Genomic DNA, 18,038 nt, shown 5'->3' with positions numbered 1-18,038 from the left:
CCCTCCTGCTTGCTGGCGTCCGAAGGAGACGCCCACCCAACCCCCCGCCATCCGGTGGGTAAAAATAGCCGTGCACAGACAGGCCTTGGGAACAGTAATGAGAGCCACATGTTGGCCAGATGTGCCAGGAAGAGACTGCCAGGAATGCAGAGCACTAGCCCCGCCCCACCGCGAAGGCCCCGCCCCCGCAAGGACCAGGCAGGCGCGGTGAGCGTACACAGCAAAGTTTACTTTCTTGGCTATCCCAAAGTTTTGTGCGAGGACGTCGGTGCCCGGAGGCAGACTTCCCTCCAGGCTCCGCCTTACTGCGGCTGCGTGGGGCTGGAGCTTGGGGTCAGGGATTCCTCGGTCCTCAGGTTCATCTGAACCTGGTGGGGAGACAGCGTCAGGGGAGGGCCCGCCACCAGCCCCCTTCCTGCGGGGATTCAGGGATTCGCACAGCACCCACCTCCAGCAGCCGGCGCCTCTCCCTCTCGCTCTTCAGTTCCTCCCAGATATCCATTAGCTTACTTCTGCAGACAAGAGAATGAGGGGAAGGGGTGGGTCAGCCCTGCCCTTCTCCTTCCCACACCCTCCGAATCCTCCCCGACTTACTCCAGCTGCTCCCCCATCAGCTCCAGGGCCTTCCTTAAAGACTCCACCTCCTCCTGTAGCTTCGTCACCTCCTCTTTGTCATTTTTGCTGACCGTGGGGTTTTGTGGGACCCGTGAAGGAAGGGTGGGAGTTCCTTGAGGGCCTGGAGTTGGCTTGGTAGGATGTGGATTCTTTTGAGCAGGGGCTACCTTTTTGGGGGGTGCCTCCTCTTTGGGGGTCGTTTCATCCTTCGCAGGAGTCTTCTCCTGGAGGGTGGTGGGCTCTTCCCAGGGTTGAACCAGATTTTCAAGGGGCCCTGGCGTAGCCTCCAATTGGAGTGCAGAGCTATCCCTCTTATCAAGGGGCTGTTCCTCTGGCTTATGGACCAAGGAAGACCTGCCCTTGGTATTGGACTTGGATGGGGCTGCTTCCGGAAAAGGATGGAGCTGAGTGTTGTCCCCAGAAGAGTTCTCTTCAGAGAGCATCTGCTCGAAAGTCAAGGCCTTTTCTAGGGACGAGGCCTCATCCCCAGAAGAAGCCAGCTTTGAGTAAAGGGCTTCATCTTCAGGTGGGATACCTAGAGCAGGGGCCTCATCCGCAGAAAAGACCCCTTCTGGACTGGGGGCCTTGCGTGGAGGCAGGGTCTTCTTTGGGGTGAGTGTCTTGCCCAGAGTAGCAGTTTTATTCACAGGAGGGGCCTTTGCTCGGCTTTTCCGCTCTTCCTCCTGTGGTGATGGGGATAAGGTCTCAGCTGAGGGCTCTCCTCGGCCTGGGATCCTTCACCCACACATGCCATACCCCTGGGAAGCAGACTGCTCAGCCTCCCATTCTGACATATTGCGGGCCTCTCACCTGAGTGTTTGCAGGTCGTTGCCGGGTAGCCTGGGTTCTGGACCGCTTTCTGCCAGTGTGGCCCGGACCCCCACCCAAGAGGCTGCCACTGGAGCCTATGAGAGCAGAATGTCAGGGGTCCAGGCGGAGTTGGACGCTGAGTCTCTCCCCATCTGTCACCCAATCCTCACCCAACTGAGAGAGGCAGCCAGACTTACCCAAGTCTCGGGAGGGGCGCTTCTGACCATCTCCACCAGGTGGCCTGCAACATATCCCATCAGACCCAGGGGTGTGACAGGCACAGCATTTCCTCTGCACCCTCATCCTTCCCCAGCCCCACCCTGCTCCTTACTTGGCTTTGCTGGGCCCGGTGTGGACTGTCACCAGCTTCTTGACTGCAGGGAGGGCTGTTTTGGGCATCATCTTTTTTGATTCCTTAACAGGAGCTGGGAGGGAAGGGGTGAGTGCAGCATTTGTTCTCACTCATCCATCCACCTGGGAGCCCCTGGCCCTGCCCTGTGCTGTGCACAGGGATCAGGGATAGGTGGTAAATCATGTGTGACTCCGCCTCTTGGGAGCTCTGGGGAAGCTGACCACCTTCATGCCACAGGGGCATAGGGAACTGTGGGAGCACCCCAAAGAGCGGTCAGGGAAGGCTTCGTGGGGGAGATGGCTCCAAATACTGGCAGTTTTTCAATCCATGCTTTTCTAAGCCCTGTCCCTGCTTAGTGTCATGACTGGTTCAGACTTCATTTCTGTCCTGGACCATGGCAAGACCTTCTAGTTCACCCTCCCTTAAACTTCTTTGTCTTTCCATCTCATTTACTCCCTAAGAAATCCCACCCAGTCTCACGGGCTTAATTATCAGCAATAAGCCAAGGACTCCAACATTTCCATTTCTAGTTCCTCCCTCTTCCCTGAACTCCACGCTCAGATCCGACTGTCCTCCCGTTATTTGCACTTGGAGAGCTAACTGGCCTCACACACTCAACATGTTCAAAACCTATCTCTTGCTTCCCAAACTCCTTGTTCCCTGAATCTGCCCCTTTCCCAGTGTTCCCCATCTCACCCAATCGCCCACTTGCTCATACGACAAAGTGAGGAGTGATCCTTGACCTCTTTTATACCTTTATGCTGCACACATCCAACCCTTCAGTAAATCCTGTCTGCTCTATCTTTTTTTTTTAAATATATTTTATTGATTTTTTTTTTTTACAGAGAGGAAGGGAGAGGGATAGAGAGTCAGAAACATCGATGAGAGAGAAACATTGATCAGCTGCCTCCTACACACCTCCCACTGGGGATGTGCCCGCAACCAAGGTACATGCCCTTGACCGGATTCGAACCTGGGACCCTTCAGTCCGCAGGCCGACGCTCTATCCACTGAGCCAAACCGGTTAGGGCTTTAAAACATGTCCTAAATCCACCTCTTTTCACTCCTCGGCCACTAGGCACTCCTAATCCAGTCACCACCATCTTCACCTGGACTATTCCAATGGCCTCCATCCTGGGCTTTGGCTGTACTCACCCTGCCTCTGGTACGTTCTTCCCCCAGCAGCTTGAGGGAGCTCATGTTCTACGGGGGAAGCAGACATAAACAAAAGAAGGAAAACATGCAGTGTGTTAGAGAGTAGAACATACTATTGAGGAAGAATAAGAATAATTTTAAATGGGGTGGTCAGAAAAGGCCACACTCAGGTGACATCAGCGTGAACACCTGAAGGCTGTCACACACATTGATATTCACATCCATAAGTACGCAAGCAGCCACCTGAAATTTTACCCACACATGCGTCATCACACAGATACATGCACAAATCCCCAGACGCCATGTTGCAATGGGCAACAGCATGGCTTCTATAACCAGACACCAGGCTTTGAATTCTTGCTCCATGACTTGCCAGTGATGAGAAAACCTAGGTAGGTAAGTTAACCTGTGGCCCAATGTCCTCATCCATAAAACATGGATGACCACAGCACACATCTTGTAGGGTTATTGTGAAGTCTGAGGGACTTAATCCATATAAAGTACTTAGAAGAATGTTTGGCATACAATCAAAGCTCGTAAAAATGTGTTTTTTTAGCCCTAGCTGGTTTGGCTTAGTGGATAGAGCATTGGCCTATGGACTGAAGGGTTTGATTCTGATCAAAGGCATATGCCTGGGTTGCAGGCTCGATCCCCAGTAGGGGGCATGCAGGAGGCAGCCAATTGATGATTCTCTCTCATCACTGATGTTTCTCTCTCTCTCCCGCTCTCCCTTCCTCTCTGAAATCAATAAAAATATATTAAAATATATATATTAAAAATGTGGGTTTTTTTAATCAGGGTGACATTGGTTAATAAAATTATATGGGTTTCAGGTGTCCAATGCTATAATACATCATCTGTATATCATCCGGTGTGCTCCCCATCCCAAGTCAAGTCTCCTTCCGTTAAAATGGTAACTTTGACTTCTGCTTCCTTGTAGAATGACTGATGAGGTGCCCTGTGGGGCTCTTCCACTAGATATAATTGCTATTATACCCTGCTTAGGATACAATTTTGGGGCACTGTTGGACTTAAAGGAGGTAGGAGAGGGACAGAGAAAGGGAGAAATTGGGGCCAGAAGTATAAGGCAGTCCTCTCTGAAAGAAGTCTTCCCCAACCAAGGCGTGCAAGACTCCCACAGACTGAGATCAAGTCACATGCTCCCACCAACGATCATAAAATATAAGACAGGCCAGTGAGAGCAGAGGCGGCCGACACAACACACAACACACCTGGAATTGTCAGGTGGAAAATACAGCACAACCCTGTATAACATATTTGAAGAAATACAGGATGAGCCTGCAACAAAGGAGCCATCAGGAGTAAACAGGCAGATGTGAGGAAAGGGAAAAAAAGAAGAAAGCTAAACTACTAGAGGTGAAAACAGCACTCCTGACATAAAATGCAATGTATAAATTAAACAGCGGATCAAACATAGCCAAAAAGCTAGAGAGAGAATTACTAAACTAGAAGTATAGTGAGACAAGAAGTGAAAAACTTGAAAGCAATGTTTGAAAAAATGGGTAATAGAAACAGGGCTTGACTATGGCTGAGTTAGTGGACAAATTTGCATCCCACACAGCTATAACACGACAAAAATGACAAAGCAACCATTTCAGTGCTCTGGAAATTGACCAAAGGCTGAAATAATCTGAGAAGCATTTATGCTTGGTGGGTTCTTGCCTACTCCTCCCCTCCACCAGACTCCTCCCCATTCCCCAGCCCACATTGACTTTTGAGTGTGGGGCAGATTGAGGATCAGAAGGTTCACTGTCATGGTTGAAGGGAACTCAATCCATTTGAGGTATAACACTGGATTTGGCATTGGTTTCATAGATATGATACTAAAACCACAAGCAACCAAGGAAAAAAATAGATAAATGGGACTTCATCAAAATTACACATTTTTGTGCATTAAAGGGCGCCATCGAAACAGTAAAGTTACCCTGGGCGGGTGGCTCAGTTGATTGGAACATCATCCCATGTGCCAAAAGGTTGCAGATTTGATTCCTGGTCAGGGCACATACCTAGGCTGAAGGTTCCATCAGTGGTCAGAGCGCATACAGGAGGCAACAGATCAATATTGAAGTTTCTCTTTCTCTCTCTCTCTCTCTCTCTCTCTCTCTCTCTCTCTCTCTCAAGTCAATTAAAATATAAGTAAATAAAAATGCTAAAGGGACTGCTGTAATGAGAAGAAGAAATAGAGAGAGAAACCTAGGCCTACAGAATTAAAACGGCAATAAAAGTAAGTACCTATCAATAATAACCCTAAATGTAAATGGATTAAATGTTCCAATCAAAAAGCATAGGGCAGCTAAATAGATACGAAAACACGACCCAACAATATGCTGTCTACAAGAGACCCACTTCAGAACAGAAGACACACACAAGATGAGAATGAAGGGATGGAAAAAATTTTTCATGCAAATGGAAAAGAAAAAAAAGCTGGAGTAGCAATACTCATATCCGACAAAATAATTTCAAAATGAAGGCCATCACAAGAGATAACAAAGGTCACTACATAATATTAAAGGGATCGATCCAACAAAAGGATATAACCCTGGTAAACATATATGTACCCAATATAGGAGCACCTAAATATATAAAAAAAACTTCTAGATGATTTTAACTGAGAGATCAACAACAATACAGTTATAGTAGGGGACTTGAATACCCCGCTGACTTCACTGGATAGATCCTCCAGACAAAAACTTAACAAGGAAACAGTGACTCTAAAGGACACACTGGACCAGATAGATCTAATTGACATTTACAGAACATTTCATCCCAAAGCTGCAGAATATACATTCTTCTCAAGTGCACATGGATCATTCACAAAGATAGACCACATGTTAGGACACAAAACAAGTCTTACAAGTTGAAGAAGATTGAAATCATATCAAGCATCTTCTCAGATCACAGTGGAATGAAATTAGATATCAACTACAGTTGCCCTAGCTGGTTTGTCTCAGTGGATAGAGCATCGGCCTATGGACCTAAGGGTCCTGGGTTTGATTCCGGTCAAGGGCACATACCTTGGTTGCAGGCTCCTCCCCAGTGCAGGCCCTGGTCAGGGCTTGTGCAGGAGGCAACCAATCGATGTGTTTCTCTCACATCGATGTTTCTCTCTATCTTTCCCTCTCTCTTCCACTCTCTCTAAAAATCTAAAAATCAATGGGGGGGTGGTGGATATCCTCGGGCGAGGATTAACAAAAAAAAGAAATCAGCTACAATAAAAACATCCAAAAACATTCAAACACATGGAGGTTAAATAGCATGTTATTAAACACTGAAAAAGATCTAAATACACTGATAGCTGCATTCTCAAGACATACAGAGAAACATGAACATATTGATACATACAAACATTGGTCTACATACATTCCTATCAGATCCTTAACTCACAAGTGTGTAGCTCCTAAGTGGGTGTACTAGACCACTGGGGAGCTGTGGGTGTTTATGGACTGATGGGTCTCCCAGACAATGCCCCTCCAATCCCCGGCCTCCAGGGCACCCACCTGAATCTTGCAATACCATTTTTCGTGGGAGCAGCTTCTTGATCTGTGCAAAAAAGAAGTATCAGAATCTAAAGAGAAGCCCCCACATTTCTAGGTCCACCCTCATTTAGGGGTGACCCTACAGCTGTGTCCAGTGAGCATCATGACCCCCAACTTTGTCCAGAGTAGCCTGCCTGCCCCCTGCCTCCCTCCACACACACACACCTGAGTGTCTAGCTCTGTACTCACTGGGGGTGGTGGGAGCACAAAGTTGTCTGGGAAAACTCCTCTTCTGCCTTGAGACTCTCCTTCCCACCAGCCCTCATCCTCTGTGATCTGGGAGAGAAAGATGCTGGGAACAGGTGTGCCAGGTCCTCAAGCTCCTTCCTCCCCAGGTCCCACCCCTTATCAGCACGCCCTTCCCTACACCCTCCCCTGCCTGTGCCTTTCATACCTTCCTCAGTACCTTCACCTCGTCCCCCCTCCGCAGTGCCAACTCATCTGGGGCCTCTGGCTGGTAGTCAAACAGGACCCTGTAGGTCTCAGGGTAGAAGACTAAGGGGAGGTCAGTCCTCTGAAGCCAAATCCCCTCCCCCAATCAGTCTTCAGATCCCTCCTCCATCAGCCTAGCTGGATCCTCTCTTCCGGAAGTGGAAGGGCTACCCAAGGGATTATTTGGCTGGGTGCTCACCTGTCCGCAGGTAGTCTGGAGGGTTGTCACAGGTCAGGCTGTTCATCTAGTGAGGGCAGGGAGAGGGAGGAACAAGCTGAACCGCCAATCCCCCCTCCCCAACCCTCGCCAATGCCCCATGAGGAACTCCCCAGCTCTTTACCCGCTCCACCCAATTTACCTTGGGAGGTTGCTGGGGATCAAGGCAGATTGAAGGCATGCCTGGGTTATCAAGGCCTGGTGAAGGAAAGGGAGGTTAGGGGGGTGTGTGTGTTAATTCATAGGTTAGGTCATAGAAGAGGTCAAAGGGGTCACAAGGTCAAGATGTGTGGATCACAGGCTTCAGCCACTGGGAAGGTCATGGGAGACTGCAGTCTGGTCACAGGGTTTCACGGGGTCACCGGGTCCAGGTCTCACTTGGGGGTCCACTGTCCAGCAACTCCACAAAGTTGGATGGAAAGGCTCCCAGCTGCCCATTCTTCTTTCCCAGCCACCAGCCGTCCTCAATCTGGGGAGGGGGAGAACGCAGAGGTTTCTGGTTTCTAGAAATCACTCTTGGTTCTGCCCTGATTCTGCCCGATGACCCCCTCCATCCTTGCTCCCTCACCATTCCCATCACCCACACCATCACTTCACCCACCTCCCCTCACCCGTGGGTGTGCTCCATCATCTCCCTCAAATCCTCTCATCACCTTATCCTCTCACCTCCTTTATCACTTCCACAATCTCCCCTGCTTGCAACTTCAACTCGTCTGCCTGCTCCGGGCTGTAGGTGAAGTTCACTTTGCACCATTTTTGGGAGCTCCGAGATTTGGCAGGGCGACCTGGGATGGGACGTGAATGAGAACGCTTAGGCCGAGTGCCCCAGTCCGCTGAGCTGGGGGAGGTGCGTACCTCCGGCCCTGCTCAGGGCGGAGCATTGTGCTTTAGAACCAATCACAGGCCATAGAGCGGCCAAGCAGCTCCGCCCACAGAGACGCCCGTCGGGCAAGAGTGGGCTGGCCCAACAGCTATGGCTCCGCGCTCGAGCCCGGCAGGCGCTTACCTTGGCTGCGCGCACAGCGTGGTCTCGGCGCCTCTCCCGCGCCGCGCAAAGTCTCCGGGATTTTCTGGAAATGAGGGCCCAGGAGAGGGGGCTCTCAGCTCCCGAGGGTGAGAGCTGAGATGCCCCGCCAAGTAGATCCCCAGGGCTCACCTGCACCAGGTGCTCCGGGAAGAAGCCACAGTGGCCCCCCAGCTCTCCGCGCAGCCAGCCCCGTGCGGGTCCCTTGCACACCTGTCGGACCACGTCCCCGGGCGCCAGACTCAGCTCACCCTCCTTCTGCGCACGGTATCCGGCCAGAACCAGCACCTCTGCGGGCGGAAGCGCGGCTCAGAAGGGCCCAGTCAAGGCCGCCTGGCCCTGGCGCGAGTCCGGGCTCCGTGTTGGGGAGAGCTGGGTAGTGGTGGAGGTTTTTGTTGCCATTTCCACACGGTTGTGTAGAGGACCCACCCCAAGCCTTCCGCACATACCCATCGCTTCCGGGACGCCCTCCAGAGCCGGGCAGGGAGGATAGAGCGATCCCGCGGGCAGCTGAGTACTGGGCTGGATAGGATGGGACGAGCTGCGAGACTGAAGCAAAAGAGGCGGAGACACAAGCGGATAGGATAGGTCTCGCTCCAGGTGCTGAGTGGGTGTGGGAGAGGGGGCGGCCCGGCTCAGCAGGTTTGGCCCCCAACCCAGGGATGAGGAATCCAAGGTCTCCGGCCAGTGCTGAGGTTACAGCTCCCCGACTTGCTCTTGCCTGCCTACGCGCCTAAATTTTCAGTCCAGCTGCCTCCGGTCCTCCTAACCTTAGCCCTGAGGCTCCCACCCACCTTTGGCAGAGCCTTCCTGGCCTATCCTCTCCCTACTGGCAAGCCTTTAGCTGCAGGGGAAAAGGTGGGGAGAGACACATACCTGGGTGGGGTTCCCCCTGCAGGCAGGAACCGCTCCTTGGCAGGAGCTGAGTGGAAGGGGTGGTTGTTCTAGTGCCCACAAAGCTACTGCTGGTATGCTCTGCTTTCCCAGGGAGGCGTATGGGCACCCGGCTAGTGCAGAGGAGGAAGAGCGCAGACTCTGTTTTCAGAAAACGCCTCCAGATTCTCCTTTCAGTGCTTCTGCTGGTTACAGCCAGCCCAGAGCTGGCAAGGGCTGAAAGGTAGGGTCCACCTAGTGCCCATCCCATGTGGGCTAGGCTCGCTTTCAGGTAATATATTTTAATGTATTTTTATTGATTTCAGAGAGGGAGAGGGATAAACATCAATGAGAATCATTGACTGCCTCCTGCATGTCCCCCACTGGGGACCGAGCCAAGCCAGACATGTGCTCTGACTGGGAATCGAACTGTGACCACCTGGTTCATAGGTCCACGCTCAACCACTGAGCCACACCAGCCAGGTGCTTTCATGCAACCTTGCTGCTCAGTGGAAAACACAAAAGGCCGCGTCTGTTATCCACACCCCTTGGCCCCCGCCCCACCACCTAGGAAGCCAAAGTCCTTGCTCATGCATGACACACCGCAGTGAAAAAATCTGGTTCTCCTGGGGCAAACTGCGGCTCGAGCCGCGGTTTGCCGCTCTGTTGACTGAGTTTGTCGTCCACTATCATATACTACCCTTTACCTCTTTGCACACAATTGCCTAATCCTCACAGCTTCCAACTACACGGTAACATTTAGTCTAGTCCAGTGGTCGGCAAACTCATTAGTCAACAGAGTGGCAAACCGCGGCTCGCGAGCCGCAGGTTGCCGACCACTGTCCTGGGGTGCCCAAGATACAGGATAAAGTAAAACCATTGGGATGAGAATGCAGTCATAAGCTCCTCCCCAGGACAAGTGAGTGTGAGACTGGTGAGGATCCGGCTGGGCAACAGTTTTGAGTCCAGCCCCCACAGACATTTTATCTTCCAGGTTCCCTATAGGAGATATCCGCCCCCACGCACACGCAAGCACACACACACCCCTCCAATAACCAGAGTCCAATTACATCTGCCACTTCATTTATTTATTTTTATTTGCAGGAGGAGTTGAAACAAATCTTTAAGGGGGGTTTCCCCTTAAACATGAATCAAGTAAAACCAACTTAACTATAGAAATGTAGCAAAGTAAGGGTAAAAGCAGCACAACAACCCAAGAGGCAAAGTTGGGGGGGCGGGGGGAGAGGTGGGTGCAGTCCGCATATACCATATGCATAAGTGCCATATGATTCACCTGCTCAGGACCGCCTCCCCAGAAGGCAAGCACAAGGACCCATTTTAAGAGGATGTTTCCCCCCCAAACATCTGAGAATGCTTCAACTTAAAGCTTAAGGTTAAAAAGGAAAAAAAAGAAAAAAAAAGAGAACCCCACAAACCACCCAGCCATACCACCTTCCTTAATCAATCATAGGAGTTTCTTTTCATTTTATAAAAAGATTAATAAAAAATATTGAAAAAATTATTTTCTCATCTTATATTTGTAAAGATAATAGAATTCAGAAGTTTCTTAGAAAACAGACCAGAAACCGTCACCCAGTTTCCACCACTGTTGCTGAGATCAGCAGGGCTAGAAAATTGGGACACCGGAGCTGCTGGTGGAGAATGGGAAGCCCAGCCCAGAAGAAATCAGAAAATATTGGGGGAGGGGCACGTGGGGTGTGGTTAGGAGCAATACCATGTGATACATGGCTACGCAGAAAAGGGGAACACAAGGTGGTCAGAAAGGCCTTGAACTCCTCCTCTACATACAAAACCAATTTTTACAAAGATCCAAGCAGTTGGTCCCAAACTGAGATGAACACTTCAATGTTTATTCACATGCTTTGTTTTCTCTTTTAAGAATCAGAATCAAAAGTTGTCCAAATTAAATCTTTCTGCTAATGTTACTATATATGCCTAAAAAAAAGAGGGCTTTAAAAACCAGGAAAAGAAATTAAAAATCATCAAATTAGTCCTCTTAGCTCCAAATGAAATGAAATTAAGAACAAAACTGGTTTCTAATAGGGAACAAACCAAAATCCAAGTATCGCTCTCCCCTCCCTGCCCCAGTCCCCACCCCACACACCAACAACAAATGAGAAACACAGCTAAAGCCCAATGTGCTGTGTTCTGCTCAAAAACTGGGCCTGACCCAGGCTCCATGGCCAGCCGCCTCTGTCCAGTGGGACACTGCGCCAGGGATGCTTTCAGCTACAGTAGCATTCTGCATGGCTGGTGGGGGGATTTCCAGAATCTTCTTGAGGCTCTTCTGTTTAGTTCTTCACCAGCCATTTCCTAGCGCCTGTCCCCCCTGGGTAGGAGCTCCCATCAGAACGGCCTCTACTCAGTGGTGGGTTGTAAATTGTCCTTCTCTTCTCGGTTCTCTGTCCCACTCTCATCATCTTCAATCTCCCCTTCTTCCCCACTGAACTTGTCATGGGCCCATTTGGGGCTGGTGCTGGATTTCCGGAACATGAACCTGCCTCGACCTCGGGGAAAGGCTCCTCGGCCCCGGCCCCGGCCTCCCCACTTCTCACTGCCTTCGCCTTCACGGTCGTCATGCTAAAAGGAAAGAAAACTCCATCAATGCCAGAGTTAGCAAGTAGCCAGAACCCTCCTCTGTACCTACCCCCAAATGTGACTTTCTCAAACAAACCTATGTCCAGACCTCCCTTTTGCTCCTTTTCTGTCCTCCTCCCTATTCCCCACTCCAAAGACACTACTGATTCAGATCCAACAGAATATTCAGTTGGGTACGCTGGAAATGCTAAGGCAGTACCTTGGGCTTTATAATAATGATGATGATAAAATCTTCACTGAGCTTTCAGAAAGACCTGTACATGCATTATCTCATTTAATCCTTATATCTACCCTATCATTATCACCCTCCACTATGCAAATGAGTAAACAGGCTTAGGAACTTAAACTCATTATTTATTTAGTACACCACCTCGAAAAGGATGAGTTTGAGAATGCCAATCACACCAAAATATGAAACTCTGTCTGATCTGGGTTGTCAGGTAGCTCACAGAAGAAGCAACCCTCAAATACACATAGCTATGCTACAGTTCTTCCCACCCCACTCCACCCTCAGTCCAGAACAGACAGCAAGACCAAGAGTATATTCATTGTTCAAGGTCTCAGACTTAGTGGCCAAGTTAGGACCAGAACCCAGTCTCCTGTCTTGTATCTCACATCTTTAGTTTTATGTAAGGAGGCAGTGTGGCAGAGTAGGAAAAACACAACCTACATCTCAAACAATCCTCCTCTGACCATTTCACCAGAGAGGAGGCATGAGAGAGAATTTTGAAAAGTAGGAGTCATTGCTAAGTCATCAGCCCCATGGCTTCAAAGAGTGTGAACCACCCACCCATGCAATAGGGGTAGGCTCCTGGGGATCAGCCAGCTGCTTCCTACCAGGGTTGCTTGTTTACCCGGCTAAATGCATCATGTGGGTGATGCTCCCTTAGGTGGCAAGTAGGGGCAGGAAAAAGGGCTCCCCCCATAGCAATCCCACTCTAGGACCTATCCTGGACCCAGTCAACAGTTCCCTGAATACAGACTCAAGGGTCCTTGAGGAATCTCAAAGCAGCTGCCAGCAGCCCTAGAAAAGGGAAGGTGGCTGTGCAGAGCCATCTACACAATAGCCTGTTTCCTAGCTGTGCAAATGACAACTCAGACCCATGCCTACCCTTCTCCTAGACGACAGAGACTCAGCTCCAGGTTTACCTTGATCACAACACTCAGAGGCACATCTCTCTGCTTGGATCTAAGCCCGCTATTGGCATAGCAAGGCCAAGAGAGTTGACTCACTAGCCAGTAATTCAGCCTAGAAGAGCGCTAACCTGAGGGAGGGGGGTGAGGTCCAGAAAGTGCCTGGTACCTGACAATGACCAACAGCTTGGATGAGACAAGCCCCAGTGGCATTTCATTTGGAGACAGAGATCCTGAGCTGTCTTCCCTGTCAATCGTGCACTGGCAAGTGACAGAGTGGAACTGTGGCTTAAGGGAAGGGTTACAGCTTTATTCCTGAGTAGAGACTTGAAGGGAAGCCGAGATTGGGGTGGGTGAGCAATAAAACAAGTCACAAACTAAAAAGGGAAGAGCAACCCTTCTTGTTTACCCTAGAATCCATATATGTCTCAGGTGATAAGCCCTTGAGGGGCCAGGGCTGCCTCTCTTAGAGAATACTCATCTTGCCAGCACTCTACTGCCCCCCCAAGGACACATCCCCCCAGTGCAAGATGCCTCCACACATATTCAATCAGTTCTGAACAGACCCAACGTACCAACGAAAGCCTTGGTATCAGCTATTATGTGTGCACCAAAGGGCCTGGCCCTTCCTGGTTATCCCGACACATACCAGGTAATACTTCTTGCTCTTGGGTGTGTACTCGGGGTCCCACTCCTCTTCCCGGCTTCTCTTTTGGAAATCATTGTTGCTGCTATTGTTGTTGTTACCAGAGTAGCTGCCTCTGCCCCAGCCTCTACCTCTGGCTCGAAATTGCTGTGGCATAAAGAGGGAAAAAGGAACAAAGGACCATGTCAGGAACAGAGAAAATCAGTGCCCTGCATTCAATATGCTGGTCCACTGGTTTCTAGCCAATTCCTTCCTGTTCACCTAAGGTCTATAGCCTAGATAGAGAACAATATGGCACCAGGGCCTCCAGGCACAGCAGGAGTCAAGATAAGTTGGGAAGTTCTGAGACTAGAAGTCCTAAGAGGCTTTCTAGTGTCTAGCTCAGCAATTATGATCAGTAAAGTAACTACAAGTAGAAAGGCTGGGTAATGGGGAACCACAGGTTCTGAGGTCTGTAGACTGGATTAAATTAAGGGCAACCAAACTGGTATTCTGATAAACACATAATTAGAATTGGTGGGAGCAGGAGGTGAGAGAGAAGGGGTGACAGCAGGGTCTTACAAAGGTCCCTCGAGCTCTGCCTCCTCTTTCATTTGGACCCACAAAGTCTTTGGTCCCCAGTCTTGATTTGTCAAAGCCGGTGGTGCTCTCCTCTCTCTCCTCTGTTTCTTCAGTGTACTCCTCCGCTTTGTAGGAGTGGGATGACTGGGAGGAAGAGGAGGATGACCTGGACCGGTCTCGTGTTCTCCGGTGCTTCCTATGAAAACATAAGAGCCAGAAAAAGCAATAAACCCCTTGGCTAGGGCCTCCTGGCTAAGAAGCACAGGGCAATCAGGAATGTGTCTGTGATGAAGGCATTGAAGATGAGTAACCTAAAAAACTCAATTCATCCCACCTACCCACCCAGGGTACCTGGGGAGGTCCCAATTCTGTCAGTCATGTTCACTAACACATCTATGCCTAAGCCTGTGATGAACATGGGACATATACATAAGGAACAAAACAGTCCATGGCCTCTGGCAGCTCAGTTTAATGCATATGCATGAAATAGAAAGGCAGAAGAAAACTAACCCTGTGCTGAGAGAGTCCCATGTATATGGTACTGGGACAGAGGCTTCATATATTAGCATCTGCCTGTGCTTTCTAGGACTTTATTTCTCATAGGAAGAACACTACCTATCTCTCGGGGTTGCTCTAAAGATCGAACACTTTACACTGACATAGCAAGCACACAGTAAATGGCAACTCTGATTATTCAATAGTATTCCCTCTTTTCCAGGTGACAGAGCGGAGCAGAACCTGGATTCAAACCTACTTCTAATTATACTACTGCTCCACATGCCATCTCACACTGAGCTCAAACAGGTTGTGTTATTAAGCACAAAATCTGGCAGAACCCTTCCCAGCGATTTCCCTACCTTCCCTTCATCTGGTGGAAATTACAGACTACAGCAAATTAGACTACTGCGATGAGTCACTGTCTATGTACTAAAAGTCAGGGCCAGCCCTGTGTCTAGGGGAGGTTGCCTCTAAGGTGGCAGAAAGGCCAGGCTCCCAGAGGTGGAAAAGGAGTTACAGGGAGAAGCCAGCCAAGTGTCAGTGGCCTATCATTGTCCTCCCTTCCCTCATCCTCCTCCATTAGGAAAAGCACCTTGCCCCACCCCCACCTTCTGCATGTGACAAACTCAAGAATTTAACTATTTGAATCCTATCAGCATTTACTCATGACAAGGGAAATCTTAAGTTATTGTCATAGGATTCATATAACTCAGAGGTAGAACTCTGACTTCTAGAAATCAAGGTTTCCAAAGGACTCCAAAAGCTCCAGATTTGAATCCTAGCACTGCCTCTCCATGTGTTCCAGGGGAAGAAATCAGTCAGTAATCCCAAACAAACCGAAACACTTGAGGTTCTGCTCCCTTTCTACCAGGGCAGCCCTGAGAACTACTGTTACCACTTCCATTTCCTATTGAGGAGTAGCAGGTCCTTTATCTATGGCAGCCCTGAAACTGCTGGGGCTCCTAATACACAAGTAACACACTGGACAGAGAAAAAGTAGAACAGAAGATCTTGAGTTTTGATGTCAGCTGGTACTTCTATGATCTTGGACAAATTGTCCTGAGCTTAGCTTCTTTACCTTCACACCAACTATCCATCTGTTCTCAAAGGACTTGATAATCAAATGGATACAAAAATGCTGGCCAGCTGAAGTTCAGAAACAGCAAAGGTGGCATTATTTCTTTTTTTTTTTTTTTAAATATATTTTATTGATATTTTACAGAGAGGAAGAGAGAGGGATAGAGAGTTAGAAACATCGATGAGAGAGAAACATCGATCAGCTGCCTCCTGCACACCTCCCACTGGGTATGTGCCCACAACCAAGGTACGTGCCCTTGACCGGAATCGAACCTGGGACCCTTCAGTCCGCAGGCCGACGCTCTATCCACTGAGCCAAACCGGCTTCGGCGGCATTATTTCTTATGGGAAGATCTGGGGCTTCAACTCAGCTACATTTAATGAGACAGGATTGATAAGTCATGGAACGGCCAGGCTGGCATGGCTCAGTGGTTGTGCATTGACCTATGAACCAGGAGGTCACAGTTCGATTGCTAGTCAGGGCACATGCCCAGGCTGCAGCAGGCTGGGGGCTGGATCCCCAGTAGAGGGCATGCAGGAGGCAGCCAATCGATGATTCTCTCATCACTGATGTTCCTATCTTTCTCTCCCTCTCCCTTCCTCTCTGAAATCAGTAAAAATGTATTTTTTAAAAAAAGTCATGGAAGTCAAGAAAATGCACATAGAAACAGGACCTTAGCATAAATGCTGCCCTATGAATTTCAACAATGCTACCTTTGTTTAAATAATAACCTTGCCCTGGACGGTTTTGCTCAGTGGATGGAGCGCCGGCCTACGGACTGGAGGGTCCCAGGTTTGATTCCGGCCAAGGGCACGTGCCCGGGTTGTGGGTTCAATCCCCAGTGGGAGGCGTGCAGGAGGCAGCCGATCAATGATTATCTCTCATCAGTGATATTTCTCTCTCTCTCTCTCCCCCTCTCCCTTCCTCTCTGAAATCAATAAAGAAATGTATTAAAAAAAAAAAAAAAAAAAAAAAAAAGAATAACCGCTCTTGGCCCTAGCTGGTTTGGCTCAGTGGATGGAGTGTCGGCCTGAGGACTGAAGGGTCCCAGCTTCGATCCCCAGTAAGGGCATGCAGAAGGCAGCTGATCAGTGATTCTCTCTCATCATTGATGTTTCTATCTCTCTCTCCCTCTCTGAAATCAATAAAAATATTTTTTAAATAATAAAAAAAATAAAAGCTTATCATTTTCAAAACAGAAAGAAAACAAATAACCTCTCTTGGAAATGTCTGCTTAGTTTAAAGAGCATTAAGATCAACAATCTTGTCCTATCTAGTTCTACAGTTTGTTTGACCAGTGTTGTTAACTGATAATGACTTTGACCCATTTCTAAAACATAACCTCCCCATGAAGATTTGTGATGAGAAAGAATATGTCTAAAACAGCTACAAAACGAATCCCCAAGTGATTTCCCACACTTCCAAAGCCAAATTAGCTGGCCATCTCCCAGCAGCAGGCCTTCTTTGGAGAAGGTTCATACCCACTTTGATAGGTTTGGTGTAGAGCCTAAAAAGGGGGCATATGAGACTCCACTCAGGAATCTGAATGGTGACAGGGGCTCACGTACTTCTGCTTCTTTGATCCTTTATGGGTTTTCTCTGTTTTCTCAGCTGATCTTTCCCTCGAGTGGCTTGAATCTCGGGAATCCACTGATTCTCTTGATTTACCTCGTTTAAGATCTCTCTCCTTATGTTTTTTACGACGTTCAATATCAAGGCGGAGATCAACAGGATCATCTTTATATTTTCCCTCAGCCTGGCAAAAGAAAATCAAAATGAAGGTTTTTGGGGTTCAGGACTGCCAACTCAACCACCCCATAAACTGTGGTTACTACTCCAATGGAGTGGTGCAGAGGGAGAACTGGGAGTGTGAGGCACCTCACCCAAGCTTGGGAGGGATGCAGATGTCCCAAGAAGTCACTTCTTAAGGATCCCTCCCTCAGATCCCAAACCAGTTCTCTAAAATAATAATGGTAGCCTTCTAAATATGCTCTATACTTGGGGGGATAAGGACATATAGTAATCAATAAAGAAATTTTTTTTAAAAGAAATCGAAATATGCTCTATATTGATCTTGCTTCGTTTCCTCCGCAGCCCCGTAATGATCTGGCTAGCCTACAAGTTGAGAAGGCCAAATCAGCTCTAGAAAGTGGTTGGTTAAGGCTGGCTCCTGCTTACTCACCAACAAGAGTAGAAATGCATGTGTACCCTTTTCCTACCTACAATGTAGCAGCCACCCCAAGCTTATCCTAGACTTAGAATCATGTCTGAGTACTGAGTCCAAAGACAGACAGTGGGAGCCTTAAACAGCCTGCCTAAATGGTTAGTTATACTGAGAATTTCTCTAGAGAAGAAGTATCAATAATGTAGGGAGTACCATAATTTCCATAAAGTGGCAAAACCAGGTCAAAGTTTATTTTTTTAAAAAAAGGAAAAATCTTCTAGGAAGTGTAACCACCAGGGCAGG

General features: G+C 48.8%; 2 protein-coding genes across 2 annotated transcripts in view; both read right to left on the bottom strand.

Annotated features, from left to right (window-relative positions):
* Positions 1-208: 208 nt before the first annotated feature.
* On the bottom strand, positions 209-8,707 carry SH3D21 (SH3 domain containing 21). Its single transcript, XM_080654796.1, has 17 exons — positions 8,612-8,707; positions 8,295-8,452; positions 8,145-8,208; positions 7,805-7,923; positions 7,517-7,607; positions 7,281-7,336; positions 7,121-7,166; positions 6,884-6,984; positions 6,679-6,765; positions 6,451-6,493; positions 2,933-2,980; positions 1,757-1,850; positions 1,623-1,666; positions 1,426-1,520; positions 595-1,298; positions 449-512; positions 209-368 (listed from the first exon to the last, which is right to left on the bottom strand). Exons 1-17 carry the CDS (start codon positions 8,613-8,615, stop codon positions 303-305), a joined length of 1,884 nt encoding a protein of 627 aa, XP_080510922.1. The 5' UTR covers positions 8,616-8,707; the 3' UTR covers positions 209-302.
* Positions 8,708-10,103: 1,396 nt separating this feature from the next.
* The window catches only part of THRAP3 (thyroid hormone receptor associated protein 3), a 62,184-nt gene continuing 54,249 nt past the window's right edge, over positions 10,104-18,038 (bottom strand). The window contains exons 9-12 of the mRNA XM_080658362.1: positions 17,140-17,327; positions 13,996-14,191; positions 13,438-13,581; positions 10,104-11,636 (exon numbers count right to left, since the gene is read on the bottom strand). Coding sequence (XP_080514488.1) covers positions 11,415-11,636; positions 13,438-13,581; positions 13,996-14,191; positions 17,140-17,327 — 750 coding nt within the window. The 3' untranslated portion in view covers positions 10,104-11,414. The remainder of the gene's footprint in view (positions 11,637-13,437; positions 13,582-13,995; positions 14,192-17,139; positions 17,328-18,038) is intronic.

Source organism: Plecotus auritus (assembly GCF_963455305.1).
Source record: "Plecotus auritus genome assembly, chromosome: 2".
Lineage (NCBI taxonomy): Eukaryota > Metazoa > Chordata > Mammalia > Chiroptera > Vespertilionidae > Plecotus > Plecotus auritus.
The sequence above is the reverse complement of the archived record's forward strand: the minus strand, read 5'-3'. Positions and strand labels throughout refer to the sequence as shown.